The sequence below is a fragment of the Melanotaenia boesemani genome, chromosome 8 (assembly GCF_017639745.1).
Source record: "Melanotaenia boesemani isolate fMelBoe1 chromosome 8, fMelBoe1.pri, whole genome shotgun sequence".
Lineage (NCBI taxonomy): Eukaryota > Metazoa > Chordata > Actinopteri > Atheriniformes > Melanotaeniidae > Melanotaenia > Melanotaenia boesemani.
The window spans coordinates 36667451-36689761 of record NC_055689.1 but is presented as its reverse complement, the minus strand read 5'-3'; the positions used below and the strand labels follow the sequence as shown (position 1 = coordinate 36689761).

The 22311-nt window shown below is 43.4% G+C and overlaps 1 protein-coding gene and 1 gene segment (V, D, J or C); one reads left to right on the top strand and one right to left on the bottom strand.

The window, feature by feature from the left end:
• Positions 1-450: 450 nt before the first annotated feature.
• Positions 451-1365, top strand: LOC121645183. The segment is given in 2 exon segments: positions 451-610; positions 895-1365. Coding segments are annotated over 2 exon segments (426 nt in total).
• Positions 1366-1743: 378 nt separating this feature from the next.
• The window catches only part of LOC121645017 (zinc finger and SCAN domain-containing protein 12-like), a 28134-nt gene continuing 7566 nt past the window's right edge, over positions 1744-22311 (bottom strand). Inside the window, exons 2-4 of the mRNA XM_041993288.1 lie at positions 5315-5899; positions 4910-4993; positions 1744-1835 (exon numbers count right to left, since the gene is read on the bottom strand). Of these exons, the coding sequence (XP_041849222.1) occupies positions 1744-1835; positions 4910-4993; positions 5315-5899 (761 nt within the window). The remainder of the gene's footprint in view (positions 1836-4909; positions 4994-5314; positions 5900-22311) is intronic.

Below are 22311 nucleotides of genomic sequence, written 5' to 3'. Positions count from 1 at the left end.
GTAGGGATGGGATCTAAAAAACAAGTTGCAGATCTTAACTGTGAAACAACATCCCTGAGCATTGCAGCATCAACCAGGGCAAAACTCTCCAGTGAGAATCAGTAGTTTTACTTCATGGTTTCCTTCAGTCTGTTCTGATACTTTAGTTCCTTCCTCCATCAGGTCCTCCTGCAGCTCTTTGTCAGTTTTACAGCTGCTGTTTTCAATCTGATTCTCCTTGTTGCTGATTCTTTCAGCTCCAGGAAGCTTTGAAAACTAAATCATATATTTAACATGAAGACAGTTTGGCTGAGAACAACTATCAGATCAGAAACTTCCAGAGTTTTCTCTTCCTTTAGGTGTCAGCTGTGAACAGCTCACTGAGGCTCTGCTGGAAGGCTTTTTCCTCCCTGTTGAAGTGAACTTTTTCCTCCACTAGAGGCCACATGATGAAGTAGGCGGGGCTCTACTTCTGCACTGTGTTCAAGCTTTCTGTCAATAAGAAGAGCTGCTGTGAAGAGAACAATTGTCAGACTGAATGTTGAACATCAGCTAGTTTCTCCTGCTGATTGAAACCTTGTTGTACAGATGGAACATTGGCTGTGGATTATTCTGGCTGCTCTTTTCTTTGGTAAGATAGAAACTCAACATGTTTCCTCTTCAAACACTTGAACACATTACTGAGCTGTACATGAAGAGCTTTTAATGTTCATTCTACAGAAAATCACAGCACATCATTTCTGCTGCCATTTGTTACCTTGTAAAAACACCTTCTATGCTTCAAAGTGACAATGATGAGTGGAAATGACATCTATTCTACATGGAATAGAACTCTTTAAAGCTGCTCATTCTTCTCCTTTAATCAATCATCTTTATTGATTCATCTCTTCCTCTGCATGTTCTGTTCTTCCTCAGAGTGTAAAGGAGAAGACACAGTGACCCAGCCAAGAGAAGATGTTACTGCTGCTGAAGGAGACCATGTTACACTCAGCTGTGATTTTACTACCAGTTATGCAGCTCCCACATTGTTCTGGTACAAACAAGAAGTAAATAGTTTCCCAAAGTACATGCTGAGACGTTTCTCAACATTTGGATATAATGATCCAGAGTTCAGCAAAGACAGATTTAATGCTGAGATCAGAGACAAATCATCAGTTCCTCTGAAGATCCAGAAGCTTCATGTGTCTGACTCTGCTGTGTACTACTGTGCTCTGCAGCCCACAGTGACAGGAAACAGCAAAACTCTGTACAAAAACCTTTGGAGCAAAGACAACGCAATACTCCACAACGTCCACTAGAGGGCCTCACACACTGTTACACTTCTATGGTTTGTCAGGATTCAGTCTGGGTTCTTTGTACAGGTGTAAATAAAGTAAACATCACTGTTTTCTACATCATTACACTCTAATAAAATATATATTTTATTACTTTACTACAAGAATCCAAACATAGTATATACATAATGATAAGATAAAATGAGACTTTATTTAAGAAATAACGTAAAAAAAAACTACCACAGTATCTGGTTTTCTATGTACAAGTAATGTGAGTGTGTATGTCAGGTAGATCACACTCCTCAGCCTCCCTGGAAAGATCTATTCAGGGCTCCTGGAGAGGAGGGTCCATTGAATAGATGAGCCCTGGATTTAGGAGCAGTATGGTTTTCATCCCGGTCCTGGAACAGTGGACCAGGTCTAAACCCTCTTCAGGGTCTTAGAGGGGTCGTGGGAGTTCACCCAACCAGTCTACATGTGTTGTGTGGACCTAGTGAAGGCGTTTGACCGTGTCCCCTGGGGACTCCTGTGGGGGGTACTCTGGGAGTAGTGCCGGACCCTCTTGTACGAGCAGTCCGGTCCCTGTACAACCGGTGTCAGAGCTTGGTCCACATCGCCGGCAGTAAATCAGTCGTTTCCGGTGATGGTTGAACTCCTCCAAGGCTGCCATTTGTCACCAATTCTGTTCATTACTTTTATGGACAGAATTTCTAGGATCAGCTGAGGTGTTCAGGGGATCCAGTTTGGTGAACTCAGGACGCCTCTCGAGTTTCTTCCTTTTGCAGATGATGTGGTTCTGTTGGCTTCTTCAGTCCGTGATCTCCAGCTCTCGCTGGCGTGCTTCACAGCTGAGAGTAATGCGACTGGGACGAGAATCAGCACCTCCAAATTCTAGACGATGGTCTTCAGCCAGAAAAGGGTGTCCTCTCCAGGTCAGGAATGAGGTCCTGCCCAAGTGGAGGAGTTCTTATCTTCTTCATGAGTGAGGGAAGGATGGAGCGTGAGATTGACAGGCAGATCGATACAGACTCTGCATCAGTCTGTATTGGTGTAGAAGGAGTTTGTTGGTGACGTTTTAGATCTACTGGCTGATCTACGTTCCTACCCTTCACCTTATGGTCACCAGTTGTGGGTAGTTACTGAAAGAACAAAATCACTGATACAAGTAGCTGCAATAAGTTTTCTCTGTAGATATAAATATATGTATATAAAAAAAAATAAATAAATAAATACACTGCTCACAAAAATTAAAGGAACACTTTTTCTATTGGGCCTGGCATGAAATCAGTTAAACCTGTCTGATAATTTTCTGGTTGGTTAAGCAGCTGAGGGCATCGTTAATCACTTTCAGCTGTATTGGTGTTCATGGATTTAACAACAGGTGCACCACAGTGGCAACAATCAGAAAACCCTCAAAACAGGACTGGTTTTACATGTGGAGGTCATTTCAAGTTTCTCCCTCTTGATCTTTTTTGGCTGATTTTTCACTCGTGCTGGTTTTGGCTTGAGTAATTATCTCTACTGGCAGTATGAGGCGATTCCTTAACCCTACAGAAGTTGCACAGGTTGTCCAACTTCTCCAGGATGGCACATCCACACGTGCTGCAGCAAGAAGGTTTAATGTGTCTCCCAGCACAATCTCCAGAACATGGAGGAGATTTCAGGAGACTGGTGGTTATTCTCGGAGAGCTGGACAGGGCCGTAGAAGGTCCTCAAGCCATCAGCAAGACCGATACCTGCTCCTTTGTGCAAGGCGGCACAGGCTGAGCACTGCTCGTGCCCTACAGAATGACCTCCAGAGGGCCACTGGTGTGAATGTCTCTACCCAAACAATCAGGAACAGACTTCATGAAGGTGGCCTGAGGGCCCGACGTCCTGTAGTGGGCCCTGTGCTCACTGCCCAGCACCGTGGAGCTCGACTGGCACTTGCTGAAGAACACCAGAATTGGCAAGTCCTCCACTGGCGCCCTGTACTTTTCACAGACGAGAGCAGGTTCACCCTGAGCACCTGTGATAGACGTGAAAGAGTCTGGAGAAGACAAGGAGAACGTTATGCTGCCTGCAACGTCGTTCAACATGACAGGTTTGGTGGTGGGTCAGTGATAGTCTGGGGAGGCATATCCATGGAGGGACGCACAGACCTCTACTGCCTAGGAAATGGTTCTCTGACTGCCATAAGGTATCGAGATGAAATCCTTCAACCCATTGTCAGACCCTACGCTGGTGCAGTAGGTCCTGGTTTCCTCCTAATGCACGACAATGCCCGGCCTCATGTGGCAAGAGTATGCAGGCAGTACCTGGAGGATGAAGGAATTGAAACAATTGAATGGCCTTCACGATCCCCTGACTTAAACCCAATAGAACATGTGTGGGACATTATGTTTCGATCCATTAGGCGCCGCCAAGTTGCTCCTCAGACTGTACAACAGCTCAGGGATGCCCTCACACAGATCTGGGAGGAAATGCCACAAGACACCATCCGTCGTCTCATTAGGAGCATGCCGCGACGTTGTCAAGCATGCATACAAGCTCGTGGGGGCCACACAAGATACTGAAAAGCATTTTGAGTTGCAGAAATTAAGTTTTTGAAAAAATGGACTAGCCTGCCACATCTTCATTTCACTCTGATTTTAGGGTGTCTACACAATTGAGCCCTCTGTAGGCTGAAAACTTTTATTTCCATTAAAAGACTTGGCATCCTTTTGTTCCTAAGACATTGCCCTGTCGTTATTTGTATAGATATCCAACTTCATATTGAGATCTGATGTATCTAATGTGTTTCTTTAAAGTGCTCCTTTAATTTTTGTGAGCAGTGTATATATATATATATATATGTGTGTATGTATGTAAATGCATCATAGCTTAAGCGTCTAATATGGCTACCAATATGAAACTAGATGTGTAATTTTACTTCTACTACTACTCAAACTCTGGTTCATATTCAACATTTCTTCTCAGGTTCCCTTAAAAACTTCTAAAAACTCTGGATCCTAAAGGGTTAATACCTCTTCTACTTCTGGAGTCTTTGTTTCCAGATGCTTGTTTTTGTGGTGGTGCTTCATTTCAAGGTGTCTTCTTACGTTGTATTCCTTCATTCCAGCCTCTCTGTCTCCACACAGAAGACACACAGCTTTGTCCTTTACATCCACAAACATATTCTCTGTTTACAAAGTCCACTTTTCCTTTAGCCATTTTCTGGGGAGAGGGGTTGTTGACAAAGGTGAGCAGCTCCGTCAGGTTTCTGGAGAATCGGTGAGGCACTCGTTTGCAGGCCTGTGATTGCAAACGTACTAGCAGTGCATTGTGGGACTTGTAGTATTATGGTGGTACGTGTGCTGTATCAGCAGGCCAGCTCTAATAGTGATTAGATATGATCATGCAGGCCAAAGATAGTTTATTCACAGCCCGGATGTGGCCCGCGGGTCTTAAATTTGACACGTGATTTAGACTGAATCATTTCCCACATATAGAAGGTGGCTTTTGACATCCTCTGTTAGAGCTCATGTGGAACTTTAAATGTTCATTTTGACTGAAACATTTTCCACATGTTTGACAAGAATACGGCTTCTCACCTGTGTGAATTCTCATGTGGCGCATCAAAGTACTCTGGCGACCGTAACATTTTACACATATTGGACAAAAAAATGGCTTCACACCTGTGTGAATTCTCATGTGGTTCACCAAATAACTACTTTGAGTGAAACATTTCCCACATGTTTGACAAGAATATGGCTTCTCTCCTGAGTGAATCCTCATGTGACTCAACAAATAACAATTTTGACTAAAACATTTCCCACATATTTGACAAGAATATGGCTTCTGACCTGCATGAGTTCTTACATGAACAATTAACCGACTTTTAATTTTAAATCGTTTCCCACAGAATTTGCAGAAAAGTTGTTTCCCATCTCTGTGGACTGTTTTTTGTCTTTCAAGGGATTTTATGTTAACAAATCTAGAAGGTGGCTTTTGACATCCTCTGTTAGAGTTCATGTGGTACTTTAAATGTTCATTTTGACTGAAACATTTTCCACATGTTGGACAAAAAAATGGCTTCACACCTGTGTGAGTTGTCATGTGGTTCACCAAATAAGTATTTTGAGTGAAACATTTCCCACAATTTTGACAAGAGTACGGTCTCTCTCCTGTGTGAATTCTTACATGAACACTTAACTTACTTTTAATTTTAAATTGTTTCCCACAGAACTTGCAGGAATGTTGTTTCTCATCTCTTTCATTACAATGACTTTCTAACAGAAAGGACTCTCCTACGTTCTCATTTGTCTCCGTTAGACAGCTCTTTTCTGGCTGTGTATCTGCACACGTTGTTGGTCCTGAGTCTTCAACCATGCTTTCCTCTAAAGGTGAATGTTGGTCTGCAGGAGGACTGTAAGAGGGAATATGGTCCCTGTTTGGTTCTGGATCACTGTGACCATCTTCCTCATGAGCAGCCGGTATTGAAAACTGATCAGTTTCATCCTTCAGCCAAAGCTGCTCTTCCTCCTGACTGCTGAGGAGTTCCTCCTCTTCCTCTTTAATACGAGCAGACTCTGGTTGCTCCTGGTCCAGGTTTGAGTTCTGCTTGCACAGCTGCTGGTCATCTTGAAGAGCTTCATCCACCTTGTAGACATATTGATGTAGAACCTCTGGAGGGATAAAGGGACAAATGAAAAACATGAAGAAAGATTTTAGTTTAGGTTAATTACTAGGATTCCCAAAAAAGAAAAAATAGGACTTAATATTTATATTATTACTTATTTAACCATCACAAGCTTCACTGAGACTAAAAATCTCTTTTCCAAGAGTGGCTCGAGCATCTGGTCAGTATGGCTGGACGATTTTGACCAAAATAATAATCAAGATTATTTTGATCAATATTGTAATCACGATTATTAATCACGATTATTAATCACGATTATTCACCGTGTTTGGAAAAACAGGTGTTTTTATTTAATCATAGACAAACTATGTGGCAACAATTTTAGTAAAATATTAAACTTTAATTTACTATAGATGACAAATAATGCAACAAATGCATTTACCATTAAGTGACGCTAATGCTTTAGGTGGTGTAGTTTCTGGGGAGACGGCAGATTCAAACTAGGCACGCCCAAACATTTATGTTTTCATTCAATTGTATTTTGTGCCAGCCTAATCAAAATATTCTTTAAAGTAGAAAAATAGTGTCTTTAAAAGGTACACTCTGGAGCACAGCAGGGAGGATTTGGCCAGCCTGACAGATTTTATAGATCGTTGTTACGACAGAATCGTCATGGGGAAACCAAACAACACCTCCACCCCCTCCACCTCATCCAAGGCCAAGAGACAGCGAAATGAGGATTCACCTGGAGCTATTTCACCACCGGGGAACAACTCAACGGATGTTCTGATCTCTATAGATAAGAAACTCAGTAGTTTTGATGCGCGTTTGAGCCTGGTAGAAATTCTCTACAAGGAGTTCCAGGCGCTATGTGAATCATTAAAATTCAGCCAGAAGCAGGTGGAAACTCTGGCTGTAGAAAATGCCGGTCTCAGAGTCGGTAAAATCCCTCACCGAGGGCTTGACCCGTCTCTCGGAAGAAAACAAGAAGATGAAGGAAACGGTGATCGATCTGCAGGCGCGGAGCATGAGAGAGAACCTGGTATTTGCAGGGATTCCAGAGCAGACGGAGGAGGACCCCGAGACCACGGTGAAAAACTTCATCAAAACCCACCTGAAGCTCCCGGAGGAAACGGTGAAAAACATCTCCTTTTACAGAGTCCATAGGCTCGGAGGGAGGTAACCCGGGTCCAGCAGACTAAGACCTACTGTAGCGAAGTTCGTCAGCTTCAAACAGAAGGAGCAGTTGAAGAACCAGGGCAGCGAACTGAAGGGAACCAACTTTGGAGTAAATGAACGATATCCCAGAGAGATTCTGGACCGACGGAGAGTCTTGTTTCCCATCAGGAAGAAATCCATCACTGAAGGTGCTCGCGCTGTCATCGCGGTGGATAAATTATTTATTAATGGACAGCTGTACCGCGACCCGGACATCACTCAGTGGCTCTACTGACTTGGTATGTGCTTTAATTTTCCTGTTTTCTCACTAGATCATGTTATATCGTTAAAACTGCCATAAAACATAATTTAGTTAACAGTAAATCCACTGCCCGTCTCCACTACACTGCTCTCAGCACAGATGCGTTTTTTAAATTACTTTTTTCTTTGGCACTGTCTCTCTTTTCACTCTTTACACTTCTTCTCTCCGACCCTTTAACGGTTAACGGTAACACTTGTCATTATATTATATACACATCAGCACTTTTCATGATTCACAGGAACACACACAGAACAGCACAAGCGCACATACATCCCTGTCACAACCAGCTGGCAGACACACATGCACGCAGAGAAGCAGTGGGATGCACGCACGCACACACGCTTCAGTAATTTGCATATAGCCTTATCTCTGTGGTTGGTTCATGGACAAACTCACATTTGTCATTTGGAATGTGCGTGGAGCTGGCACAAGGGAAAAGAGGTTAAACATTTTTAATCGTTTGCAAGAAATGAAAGCAGATATAATATTACTCCAAGAGACTCATTTATCAAACTCAACAATAGATCTTCTCTCAACAACCCAGTTTCCACACGTGTATTCAGCTTGTTATAATTCTAGGCAAAGAGGAGTAGCAACTCTTATTAATAGAAGGTTAAATTTTGACATAGATAATACAATCATAGATCCAGAAGGCAGATTTATAATAGTTACATTATCTATTCAAAATGTTAAATTATGTATTGCAAATATATATGGTCCAAAAGTAGATGATCCTCCTTCTTTCACTTCCTCTTCACCTCTATGGTCACTCAGATAACACATTAATTATAGGAGGTGATTTTAACATTATACTGGACAAACAAAGTACCACAGGAGCTCATCGAGTCTGGAAATCCTCAGAAACTGTAAAACAGTACATGAAGGATTTTGGTCTCTGTGATGCTTGGCGCTCTCACCATCCCACCTTAAGAGAATACACCTTCTTCTCTTCAGTCCACCATTCCTATTCTAGATTAGATTATTTCTTAACTAGCAGCTCGCTGATGAATGACATGTCAGAAATCAGAATCCATCCTATTAGCATTAGTGATCACGCACCAGTATCATTCACTCTGAGAAGTAAGAGCAATAAACCAGCAACTAGAAACTGGAGATTTAATAAGTCATTACTTAAAGATCCTGAGTTTATCAGCTACTTTAAAAGAGAATGGTCCTTATATCTAGAAAATAACGACTTGCAAGAAACTTCAGTGTGTGTTCTTTGGGAAGCAGGAAAAGCAGTAATGAGAGGGAAAATAATTTCCTTTTCTTCTCATAAGAAAAAGAAGGAAACTTTGAGAATTTCAAAGTTAGAACTCAGAATTAAATCCTTAGAGGAGCTTACCATGTCTCCCCAGAAGAACACACACTAAATGCTATAAGGAAAGCTAAACTTGAATTTAATGAAATAATAGATAAAAAGACAATTCTTGGTGCAAAGACTTCGCTTGGAGAATTTTGAGCATGGCAACAAATCTGGAAGGTTCCTGGCTAATTAGTTAAAAACAAATAAGGAGAAAACAACCATCTCCTCTGTCAGAGATCCAGAAGGAAACATCAGCCACGGCCCTGACAAGATAAATAACACTTTCAAAGAATTCTATAAAACATTATATACATCACAACTAACTACAACAGATGACTATATTGATAAATTTCTTAGTAACATCAATCTTCCACAATTAAAACATGAAAATAAAATGGTCTTGGATTCCCCCCTTTCAGTCGGCGAACTCCATGAAGCTCTCCAGCATATGTCCAACAATAAAGCTCCAGGTCCAGATGGTTACCCAGCAGAATTCTACAAAGAATTCTGGACAACGTTGGCACCCACTTTCTACAATATGATATTAGAAATAAAGGAAAAACAAAAAATACCTTCAAAGATGAACCTAGCCAATATTACTCTACTATTAAAACCAGGTAAAGACCCGGCACTTCCATCCAGTTACCGTCCAATTTCATTAATAAATGTAGATCTCAAAATAATTAGCAAAGCTTTGGCCAGAAGAATAGAAAAAATGACCCCTCTAATAATACATCCTGACCAAACAGGCTTTATTAAAGGTAGACATTCCTCTACTAACATGCGTAGATTAATTAACATCATAGATTATTCTACTCTACATAATCTGGAATCCACAGTCATTTCTTTAGACGCAGAAAAAAGCGTTTGACCGAGTAAACTGGAAATTTTTATTTGCAACGTTAAACAAATTTGGGTTTGGGTCATCTTTCATAGATTGGATAAAAATATTATATAACTGTGTGTCTGATCGTCTGATCAGTAACATTGGGGCCCCCCAGGGAACTGTGCTGTCTCCCTTCCTCTTCACCACATACACATCAGACTTTAAGTACTGCACTGAGTCGTGTCATCTGCAGAAATTCTCTGATGACACGGCCATTGTGGGATGTGTGGAGGGGGGGAGGGAGGCAGAGTACAGGGACCTGGTGGACCGCTTTGTGAGGTGGTGTGGGGAGAACCACCTACTGCTGAACGTGGCGAAGACGAGAGAGATGGTGGTGGACTTTAGGAGGAACAAGCCTCTGCCCTCTTCTGTCTGCATCAATGGGACGGATGTGGACTCAGTGGACTCATACAAATATCTAGGCGTCACACTTAACAATAAGCTGGACTGGTCCACCAACACTGACGCCATCTACAAGAAGGGGCAGAGCCGGCTTTACTTCTTAAGGAGGCTCAGGTCCTTCCACGTCTGCAATAAGATGCTGCAGATGTTTTATCAGTCTGTTGTGGCGAGCGCCATCTTCTTTGCTGTAGTGTCCTGGGGTGCGGGCATCAAGGCAAAGGACGCCAACAGACTGAAGAAACTGATCAGAAAGGCAGAGTCTGCTGTCAGCTCTAAACTTGTCACCCTGGAGGAGGTGGTGGAGGAGAGAATGCTGGCAAAACTGCTGGCAATCAGGGACAACCCCTCCCACCCCCTCTATAACACACTGGACAAGTTAAAGAGCAGTTTTAGCAGCAGACTGATCCAACCCCGCTGCTCTAAGGAACGGTACAAGAGATCGTTCCTTCCTGCTGCAATAAGACTCCATAACTCATCCACCTCTGCCAAAGCCATGATCACACAACTGGACTAAGTCAACCACTGAACTTACTGCAACCTATAACTGTCGCTTTGATATTATATATCATATAATTATACAATATTTGTATCCTTTGCACATCCAACATTCTGTATCATCTTTGCACATCCTTTATTTACATAGTCATATTTACATATTAATATCTGATAGCTAGTTTCATTATTACTTCATCTTGCCACTGCACTTTATCTGCCAATCCACTCTGTATTCATATTTTATTTATTTCTAATTTTATTCCACTCTGGATTTCTATCTTTATTTTATTTCTACTTCTATTCCACTTTACTTATATTGTATATTTTACTTCTATTTTTTATTCATAGTTTATGCCACTTATGACACTGGACTACTGTAACAACGCAATTTCCCTTCGGGGATAAATAAAGTTGTCTGTCTGTCTGTCTGTCTGTCTATAACAACCCAAATGCATGTGTGAAGACCAATAATCAAACCTCTCCAAGCTTCTGTTTGCAGAGAGGCACCAGACAGGGCTGCCCACTTTCTCCATCACTCTTTGCTATTTTTATTTAACCCCTAGCTGCTGCCATAAGACAAAATACAGAGATTAAAGGAATCCATGCCAAAAATATAGAACATAAGATAAGTCTTTATGCTGATGATGTATTACTTTTCCTCCAGAACCCACTGACATCTCTCCCCCAGACAATCCCTCTTATTAACACATTCTCATCAATATCTGATTACTCTATTAACTGGTCTAAGACTATTATTATGCCCATTAATTGTGACCTACAAAACACACCCAATATTATAATACAGTCTGGAAACATTAGATATCTAGGCATAAATGTTTCCCCCAGGTTATCAGAGCTAACAAAGCTAAATTATGTCCAGCTACTTAAAACAATAGAGGATGATCTCTCACGGTGGAGGCGTTTACCCATATCACTCATGGGGAGGGTTGCTACAGTTAAAATGATGGTTCTATCTAAAGTAAACTATCGGTTTTTAATGATACCCATTAAACCATCCTCCAACTAGTTTAAGTCACTGGACTTATAAATATCAAAATTTTTATGTAAAAATAAGCCATCACGCATCAGTCTAAAAACTTTACAACAGACTAAAGATAGAGGCGGATTGGAGCTACCCAACTTTAATCATGTTTTCTTAGCTAACAAGATGCAGTTTATCTCCAAATGGCTTAAACCTAGCAGTCTGGATGAACCATGGTTAGGTGTAGAGCAAGCATTGTGTGAGGATCTGGTTATATGCAACTAATACAATTCAAAATTCTGCATAAAACTCATTATACAGGACAAAGGATGTTCAGGATGGGTCTGTCACAATCAAACATCTGCCCACACTGCAATGAAAACACACCTGACAACTATCTCCATGCCTTGCGGTCCTGCACACCTGTCCGCAGGTTTTGGCTTCAGGTATGTGTGGACATGTCAACATGGGGGTGGCTGCGCTGATGAGGGGCTGCTGATCTTGGGGGATGCCTGTTCGGCCGCGTCTGGGTGGGAGGTGATGGGGGGTGGCTGGGGATGGCGGTGGGGGCCGGATCTGGGGCTCACCATTCTCTGGTCTGCCAGGGATGTCTTCCACAGGGCATGGTGGGAGGGAGGGGGGACTGGGGAGTGAGGGTGGGAGGGTTGCATGCTGTGTGAGTGTTTATATTGTGTGGGTGGGGGTGAGGAGGCATGTATGTGTTAGGATGAGCGGGAGTGTACAAGGATATAGGTGTGTGCATGTGTTTCTGTATGTGTTTGGGGCGGGGTTAAGTGCACTTGTGGGGGGGACCAGGGCGGACCTTGGGGGGGGTGGGGGGATGCCGTGGGTCTGGGCTCTGCCGCTGTCCTCCTCCCCATCCTCTCACTCCCCGTTAGGCATGTGGGGGGTGGGGTCCCTGCTGTTCTCTGGTCAGTCTGGGGAGTCCCCCACGAGGCATGGTGGGTGGGTTATGGCTGATGGTGACTGTGTGATGGTGCTTGTGGGTACGGCACAGGGGAGGGTGTGAGTGTGGGCTCATATGGGGTGGGGGGAGGGGGTCGATGGCACCCTGGTTCCCGGGGTGTGCTGACCTACGCCGGGTGGTTGTCTGGGGGGGCCTGGTCCTCCTAGGCATGGTGTGGGCCCTCTGCCTTTGGGGGGTGGGGCAGCCGCCTCTGGGCTCCTGGGGCCCTGGGCCCTTCGCTTGGGCTGCCCTGGGTGGCCGGTCCCTGACCGGGCCAGTGGCTGCTGATCTTGGCCCGCTGGGGCCTGTGCCCCAGGACCATCGGGGGCTCTTGCTGGGGCCCTCCTCTGCTGCCCTTCGGGTGGGGCGGGAGTCGACTTCATGGTGGGGTAGCTTGGGTTAGTGCTCCGGGACTGCTGCTGAGGGCCCGGGTCTCTACGCTGCCCTGGTCTGCCTCTGACCTCCGTAGAGGTGTGGTCGCATTTACACGATCTCACTCACCACTCTTCATCACTGATCACTCCTCTTCCTCATCCTCTGCATGCTGACAGTCACTGAGTTGTCCAGTGGGTTTATATACTAAGAGATAATTCGTTTTTTTTTTTTTTCTGCAAGTTAATATCTGGTCATTGATATGCTCTTTTCATGACATGTCTTTTTGATTTGGTTATTATTTAAACTCTTAATAACTAGCAGCTCTGTTTTTTGTAAAAGTTGTAGGAAATGTTCTGGTGTGTTCATGTACAGGTGTAACAGTTTGTTGTCTGGTGATGGTGGATTGAACGGTCGTTTCCTTCTGTCTGTGATGTTTTTGTCTCCTTTCTTCTTTCCCTTTTACATCTTTTTCCTATTTTCCATCTTTTTCTGTCCCCTCCGGTCAGGTCCAACAAGATTACATAGATTCCATGATTCAAAGTATATAAATAAATCAGATTATCAAGAGGAGCCTTACCCATAGGCCTCCCCTTGGTAGAGTAAATTTGTTCAGCACGATACAGCAACCAGATTATCATTTTGCTGCTATGATGCTGGACAGGACAAGTTAAAAAAATAAATAAATAAATAAAATAAATTACTATAGATGACAAATAATGCAAGAAATACATTTACTAATAATTTTTGAGAAGTTAATGTAAAATATGCTAAATTAAGAGCCAATCGGGAGCCAAAGGAGCCGGCTCTTTGAAAAGAGCCAAACATCCCACCACTAGTACATACAGTTGTAATGGATGCTACCGTGGATTTTCATTCATTCTCTGTACCGCTTAGTCCATTAAGGGTCGCAGGTAAGCTGCAGCCTATCCCAGCATGAACAGGTGAGAGGCAGGGCCAACACATGGGGGACAAACAACCATTCACACTCACACACACTCCTATAGAGAATTTAGAGTCATTAATTAACATGCATGTGTTTGGACGGAGTACCTGGAAAGAACCCACAAACTCCACACAGAAAGGCCACCGCCCTCAAGGTTCCAACCTCCGTGCAGCCAAGACGTTGTTTGTTTTTTAAGTTTAATATTATTAAATGTAATTCTTTTTTTAATTACGAGTCTGGAACATGTCACAACACTTTTAACTTTTTAAATGTTTATGTCGACACTCTTCATTAATAAACATTAATATCTGACAGGAAGCCAGCGCGGGATCCTCCAGCAGCAGTTATGTACGTTTCATTTTCAGCCTGGTCATGAAATGGAGGCGATCATCTCCTGCTCTGAATGCTGCTCTACTGCGTGAGGAACAAGCCTCTTCTGGGTGCTTCTGGACGGGGGAGGGGTTGGCGCAGCCCCCCTCCTCACTGAAGAGTAAACTATACGCTCTTTCACGTCAGTCTACAAAAATCCAGAAAAAGTCGCTGGATTTGTCGCTAGTCGTTTTTTAAAAAATGGCTAGAGGTGAATGAAAACTCGCTAAATACAGTGATGAAGTCGCTTCGTTGGCAATAGAGCTGCAACTAATAACTATTCTGATGGTCGATTAGTCACCGACTATTAAAACGACTAGTCGACCAGTCGGATTATGTATCTCATGATTATTATAAATGGATCTTATTTCACTTTCAGCTTTGAAATCTTGCATGAGGTTGTTATGTAAGTCCGACGTTCCTCCTCTTTAAGTGTTCGAGCGTTGCAGACGTACTTGCGTCGTACACAAGGTCCACTTTACAAACCTCACATGTATTTAATTTATTTTATAAGTTTAACGTGAAGTTGTTCCAGACTTTTGACGTCCTCGGCCACCGTTTTGCTCCCTAGTCCACGCCATATTTTTCCTCTGGCGGACTTTATTGCACATGTGCAACTCTCAGCAGGGATAAAAAAAGAAGACGATGTCTCACTCTGTAGTTTCTTTTTCTTTTGCAGACAATAGTCGACGGCTAAATTCATTGACGACTATTTTTACTGTCGACAACGTCGACTAATCGTTGCAGCCCTAGTTGGCAGCACTGAGTACAACCAGCTGCCGGCTGTTAAAGGGGTGTGTTACTGCGCCCTTGTTATTTAGGCAGCTTAATGAAGCTTTGGCCTTGCGTTGGCCTCCTGGTGGTTGGCAGACTACAGGGTGAGAATGTACGTGATCAGAGATGCAGCAGAGACGCACTTTGAATGTAAATATCGTTGACGATCAGGTGTATTTAATTGTGGCCAAAATCGGATTAATTGTGCAGCCCTGCTAGTCAGGATACCTCCAGGACCCCTCCCTGATGAGGTGTTCGGGCATGTCCCATCTGGAGGAGGCCGCGGGGAAGACCCAGGACATGCTGGACGGACGACATCTCTCGGCTGGCCTGGGAACGCCTCGGGATTCCCCTGGATGAGCTGTTGAAATTTCACAGTTTCATCATTCAGCCAAAGCTGCTCTTCCTCCTGACTGCTGAGGAGTTCCTCCTCTTCCTCTTTAATACGAGCAGACTCTGGTTGCTCCTGGTCCAGGTTTGAGTTCTGGTTGCACAGCTGCTGGTCATCTTGAAGAGCTTCATCCACCTTGTAGACATATTGATGTGGAACCTCTGGAGGGATAAAGGGACAAATGAAAAACATGAAGAAAGATTTTGGTTTAGGTTAATTACTAGGGTTCCTAAAAAAGAAAAAATAGGACTTAATATTTATATTATTATTTATTTAACCGTTACAAGCTTCACTGAGACTAAAAATCTCTTTTCAAAGAGTTTAACAGCACAGTTAAAATGTACAAACACAAAAACACACATTCAAACTGAGTTTATAAAACACATTTAAAGTAAATGAAAAACCAATTAAAATCCTCAAATGAAGCAGAACATCTACAAACACATGTAACTGCCCCCAAATCATCATGAAAGCCCTTTTTCCAATGTGGAAGAAATATGACTTATTATGCTCTATATATAATATTATAATCACACCTATAATTACTTCCTTTACTATATTCATTTACACTTTTTACATTGTACATTTTTACTCTTCATGCTTTTATTCTCTGTTAAGGTTTCTTCTCTTCATATACAAGCTCTGTTAAAAGTTCACTACGAGGGTAAGATGACCTTCATCCGGTCCTTCCTCAGACCCTTAGACTGGTTCTGGTGGAGACACTATGTGAGGTTGTTTGACGCCAGCTCTTGGAGTTGTGTGTCAACCCAAGGTCTTCAGGAAGGAGGATTCTTTCTACAGAAATAGGGCTGAACGATAAATTGCATTTGCGATAATATTGCGATAAGACAAAATGAGATTTTCTAACCGCAAAGGCTGCGATTTGAATGGTCGCGAGATCTGGTCACGTGACTTGCGAACGGAGAGAAGTCAACGCTGCAACCTGTTGCGCAATGGCCTCAGGCTCGACAGAAACTGACACTGCACAAAGTTTAGTACCAAAGAGGAACAGTACGTCAGTTGTGTGGAATTATTTTGGGTTTAAAAAAGAAGATGCTGCGCAACGTCAGGTATTGTGCAGAACCTGCCTTGCTACTGTTGCTACCTCAAGAGGTAACACTACGAACCTTTATCAACACTTGAAAAACCATCACAAAGCCGTGTACGATAGTTGCATGACTAAAACGCCATCGACCAGTGCTACTTTAAGTAAGCAAAATACAAGCCGACAAGGATCACTGACAGAATTGTTTGAAAGTGTTACTCCTTAAGAACATAATTCAAAGCGGCACGCGGAAATAACTCTGGCAATAACGGAGTTCATAGCTAAAGACATGATGCCCATTAGCACGGTGACCAAGCCTGGGTTTACGGCTTTGGTCAACACAATGGATAAGCGGTACAGAATTCCGTCACGCACACATTTTAGCCAGGTTGCTATACCTGAGCTATATAAGAAATGCAGACAGAAAGTTGCAGCGGAACTGAAAACAGTGGAATTTTTTGCAACAACAACTGATCTGTGGTCAAGCCGTACAGCGGAGCCATACCAGAGTCTAACAGTGCATTACATTGACGAAGACTTAAATCTCAGAGCTCGTTGCCTTCAAGCATCCTACTTCCCGGACGACCATACGGGGGAAAACATTGCAGCCGGCCTGAGAGATGGGCTTGCTAGCTGGGATCTACAGGAAGAAAACCACGTATGCATAACGACGGACAACGCATCGAATATGGTGATGGCAGCACAGCTAAATGAATGGACAAGACTCCAGTGTTTTGGGCACCGACTACATCTTGCCATCGGTACGTAAATTAGTATTGTGACTTATATACTGAATGCGCGCGTGTGCGTGATTGTGTGTGAGCAGAGAGGCGGTGTATCTGTGTGTGAGTGATTGATAGATAAATTAATAGATAAATTATGGTACTTAGACCAGTACAGTGTACAAGAAATTAAAAAAAAATTAATAATGAATAGAAGAGTTGGAGGGAGGGAATGTGAGTGTGTTTAAATTGATAACATTGTATCACAGAACTTTATAAATTATACTGTTCTTGTATTATTTTTTATTACAGGACATGCGCTGAAAGATGACAGAGTGTCAAGAGCAATAGGGCTTTGCAAAAGGCTGGTGGGACACTTCTCCCACAGTTGGAAGAAGAAGGCAGCAATGACTGAAGCACAGAAGGAGCTCAAACTTCCCGAGCACAGCCTCATCGCTGAATGCCCAACAAGATGGGGATCCAAGGCAAAGATGATCTCCAGGGTGCTAGAGCAGCTCAAAGCCATATCTCACGTATTGTCAGGTGACCGATATGCACGCTCCTTCATCCCAACATGGCAGGATATTGAGGTGTTGGAGTCTGTTCACAAGGCACTGCATCCTCTCCAGGACTTTACAGATGCTCTCTCTGGAGAGAAGTATGTAAGCATCTCCTACCTCAAACCAGTTCTTCACCTTCTGGCCACATCAGTCCTGGCTGAAGATCAAGAGGACACTGACCTGACTAGGTCAATCAAAACCAAGGTCCTGGCATACCTTAATGACAAGTACAATGACCCCAGGACCCAGGAGCTTTTGGATGTTGCATCCTTTCTGGACCCCAGGTTCAAAACCCAGTTTATCACCACAGAAAACATTCCTGCCATTAAGACCCGACTCAAGACTGAAATGCTGGAATCAGCAAGGCGTGCACACAACCAGGTTAGAAATAATTGTGTATCTAATATTTCACAAACGCACCTTATATTTATTTATTCATAATCTAACTGATTACTAATTGCTGTTTTTTTTTTTTTTTATCTGGTAGGAGAAGAGGTCTCGCACAGAAACCACTCCAAGGCCTGAAAGTGTGCAACCCCCTGACAAAAAGGTGAAGAAGTCTCTTGGCAGCTTCTTCAAGACCACTGTGGCGTGTCCTGCTTCTCCCTTGCAACTTGAAGATGTTGCTGAGGCAGAGTTAAATAGTTACCTCATGAGCCCTGCTATTGATGGAGAAGAGGACCCCTTGGAGTGGTGGAAAGTGCACAAAATCAGTTTTCCACGATTGTGCAAGATGGCCCGCAAGTATCTCTGTGTCCCTGCCACGAGTGCTCCCTCAGAGCGTCTTTTTAGTGCTGAGGGGAATATAATAACTTGCGCTCGCTCATCTTTGAAACCAGCAAAAGTTGACATGCTGGTTTTCCTCGCTAAAAATCTGTGAGCTACTTAGAACTATACAGAAGAATCTCTCTAGCTGACTGTGCCGTTCATTTTGCCCTGATGTGTGTTTGCTGCTGTTACTGAATGAATATAGTATTTTCATTAGTGTTCAAAAAGTTTTTTCTTTCTTAAGGTTTAATAAGAACATACACTTGTTTATTTTGTGTTCATTGGGATTTTGATTTATCTAAAAGAAAACATGTCCAGAACATATTTGTTCTCCTTAGTTTTCCTGCACTTTAGTATGTGTGATGTTAATGTTGGATATCGCTAAGCTTTATTTTTATTTATATAAATCAATCTATACATACATATATATATATATATATATATATATATATATATATATATATATATATATATATATATATATATATATATATATATATATATTTATAAACTGACTAATTAAGGTCAGACAGTGTTTAAGAAGTTTAGTTCATATGTTTACATATCATGTTTCATGAAACATAAAAGTTGGAAATGTTTAAGTGGTAAAGCCACAGCTTTGTTTGCATTATTGTAATCTGCTGCACTTTAGTTTCTGTGACTTATTACTAACTTTCACTTATGTTTACACCACACTTGTTTGGCAGAATTTTGTTAATTTGCCATGGTGAATACTTACTTAAAATTTGACTTGCAGTCTTGTAAGTTTACAACTAATTAAAGTAGATAGTCTTTCATATTCATTCCTATGTCATGTGTCTTTATCTTAACATTAGCCTAATGTATAAGAAAAAACTATTTATTTACAATAAATCTGGTTGTTTATTATAGTACAGATTGATTTATTGTGTTTGTTGAAAAGTACATATGAGGACGTTGAAAAGTAATTGCAAATGAAATCGCAATTGCAATATTCAGAGGGAAAATCGCAATTAGATTATTTTTCAAAATCGTTCAGCCCTATACAGAAATGTACAACTATACATACATACATACAGAAGAGGTCTCACTCCCAGACGGCAGAATAGCAGACATTGAGGACAGCTACTATTACCTTGGAATCCCACAAGCAAATGGCAACCTCGAACGGGCCACAAGAAAAGCAGCCACAGCCAAATACCTCCAACGAGTAAGGCAAGTCCTAAGGAGTCAACTCAATGGCAAGAATAAGGTCCGGGCAATTAACAGCTATGCCCTGCCGGTCATCAGAATAATTAGCTGTCCAAAGGAAGAGATTCAGACCTCAGATGTGAAAACACGAAAGCTCCTGACCATGCATGGAGGGTTCCACCCCAAATCCAGCACCCTGAGACTGTACACTAAGCGCAAGGAAGGAGGCAGAGGAGTGTCAGAACCACTATCCGGGATGAAACATCCAACATCCTTGAATACATCAGGAAGATGGCCTCAACGGACGAAGCGCTCAGTGAATGTCTCAGGCAGTGGAAAACAGATCAAGTGGTGATGGCGGAACCATCAAGGGAGAAAAAGCCCCTCCATGGGATGTACCACCAACAGATAACTGAATTGGCTGATATCGAGAAATTCTACCAATGACTAGAAAGGGCTGGACTAACATACCGGACCGTACCGGCACGAACCGAACCACTAAATGGAAACAAGGCTAAAGACAGCACAGAGGCACTGATCATAGCTGCAAGGGAGCAGGCCTTGAGCACAAGAGCAATAGAGGCCCAGATCTACCATACAAGACAAGACCCGGGGTGTAGGATGAGACCGGAGGGCTTACAACTCCTCCCTGAGCTGCCACCTTACCATGGTGGGGGTGTCTGGGCATCCTGATGATCCTAGGAGATATGTTGTAGCGTCACCTATAGCAAACAGGTTTTTAAGGGAGGGACCAGACAACACGCGATGCAATGGACCCCTATGATGTCGAAAAATATGGACCCACGTTTCCCTTGCCTTGCTCGGACATGGGTCACCGGGGCCCCCCTCTGGAGCCAGGCCTGGAGGTGGGGCACAGATGGGAGCGTTTGGTGACCGGGCCTTTGCACATGGGGCCTGGTCAGGCTCAGCTTGAAAGGGTGACATGGGCCACCCTCCCATGGGCTCACCACCTGCAGGAGGGGCCATAGGTATCGGGTGCAGTATGAGCTGGGTGGTGTCCGAAAGCAGGGACCCTGAAGATTTGATCCTTGCCTGCAGAAGATAGCTCTAGGGACATGGAATGTCACCTCTGTAGCGATGAAGGAGCCTGAGCTGGTGCACAAGGTTGAGCAGTTCCGGCTAGTTGTAGTTAGACTCACCTTAATGCATGGCTTGGGCTCTGGAACCACCGTCCTAAAGAAGGGCTGGATCTCTTGTATTGTGGAGTTGCTCCAGGTTTGGGCATGCTCATTGCCCCCCAACATGGTGCCTGTACGTTGAGGTTTACCCTGGTGGATGAGAGGGTAGCCTCCCTCCGCCTTCAGATGGAGTGGACGGGTCCTGACTGTGCTCATGCACTGAACAGCAGTTCAGAGTATCCACTCTTTTTGGAGTCCTTGGAAGAAAAGGGGTGTTGGGAGCCCCCCCTGATCTGAATCTGATTGGTGTTTTGTTATTGGACTTCTGTGCTTGTCATGGATTGTCCATAACGAACACCATGTTAAGGCATAAGAAAGCCAACATGTGGACTTGGCACCAGGACACTAGACTAGGGCTGAACGATTTATCGTTTTCTGATCAAAATTGCAATTTCAGACGACGCGATCACGTGATCATCAAAGCTGCGGTTTTTACAGCGCTCCTGACTGACCCAGGATCTGTTGTGTCAACTATTTTACACATACATGCCGTAATCCTACCATCCTGGCAAGCTCACCAATCAGAGGCAGCATTCTGCTCGTGGACAGGTCATGCTAACCAATCAGAATTAACATGCTCCTTGTGCTTTGAAATCTTTACGTGTTTAAAAATGGCTTCAGCAGAACCAGAAGCGGAGTTGGGGATTTTTTTTTTTTTTTTTTTTTTAACCTGTCCTGTCCAGCATCATAGCAGCAAAATGATAATCTGGTTTCTGTATCGTGCTGAACAAATTTGCTGTACCAAGGGGAGGCCTATGGGTAAGGCTCCTCTGATAATGTGATTAATTTATTTATTTATTTACTTTGAATCATGGAATCTATGTAATCTTGCTGGACCTGACCGGAGGGGACAGAAAAAGATGGAAAATAGCAAAAAGAGCAAAAGGGAAAGAAGAAAGGAGACAAAAACATCACAGACAGAAGCAAACGACCTTCAATCCACACCATCACCAGACAACAAACTGTTACACCTGTACATGAACACACCAGAAAATTTTACAAAAGCAGAAACACACACACAGAAAAAAAACAAACAAACAAACAAAAAAAAAAAACAGGGCTGCCAGTCATTAAGAGTTTTTAAATAATAACCAAATCAAAAAGACATAACAGCGACCAGATACTAACTCACAGGAAAAATACAAAAAAAAAAAAAAATTTAATAATTATCGCTTAGTGTTAAAACCCATTGGACAACTCAGTGACTGTCAGCATGCAGAGCATGAGAAACAAGGAGTGATCAGTGATGAAGAGTGGTGAGTGAGATCATGCAAATGCGACCACGCCTCCACGGAGACCAGAGGCAGACCAGGGCCTGGGCCGGGCCCTCAGCAGCAGACCCGGAGCACTAACCTATGCCACCCCAACACGAAGACGACTCCAGCCCCACCCGAAGGGCGGCAGAGGAGAGCCCCAGCAGGAGCCCCCCACGGTCCCGGGGCACAGGCCCCAGTGGGCCAAGATCAGCAGCCACCGGCCCCGCCAGGGACCGGCCACCCAGGGCAGCCCAAGCGAAGGGCCCAGGGCCCCAGGAGCCCAGAGGCGGACGCCCCACCCCCCAAAGGCAGAGGGCCCGCAACATGCCTAGGAGGACCAGGCCCCCCCAGACAGCCACCTGGCGTAG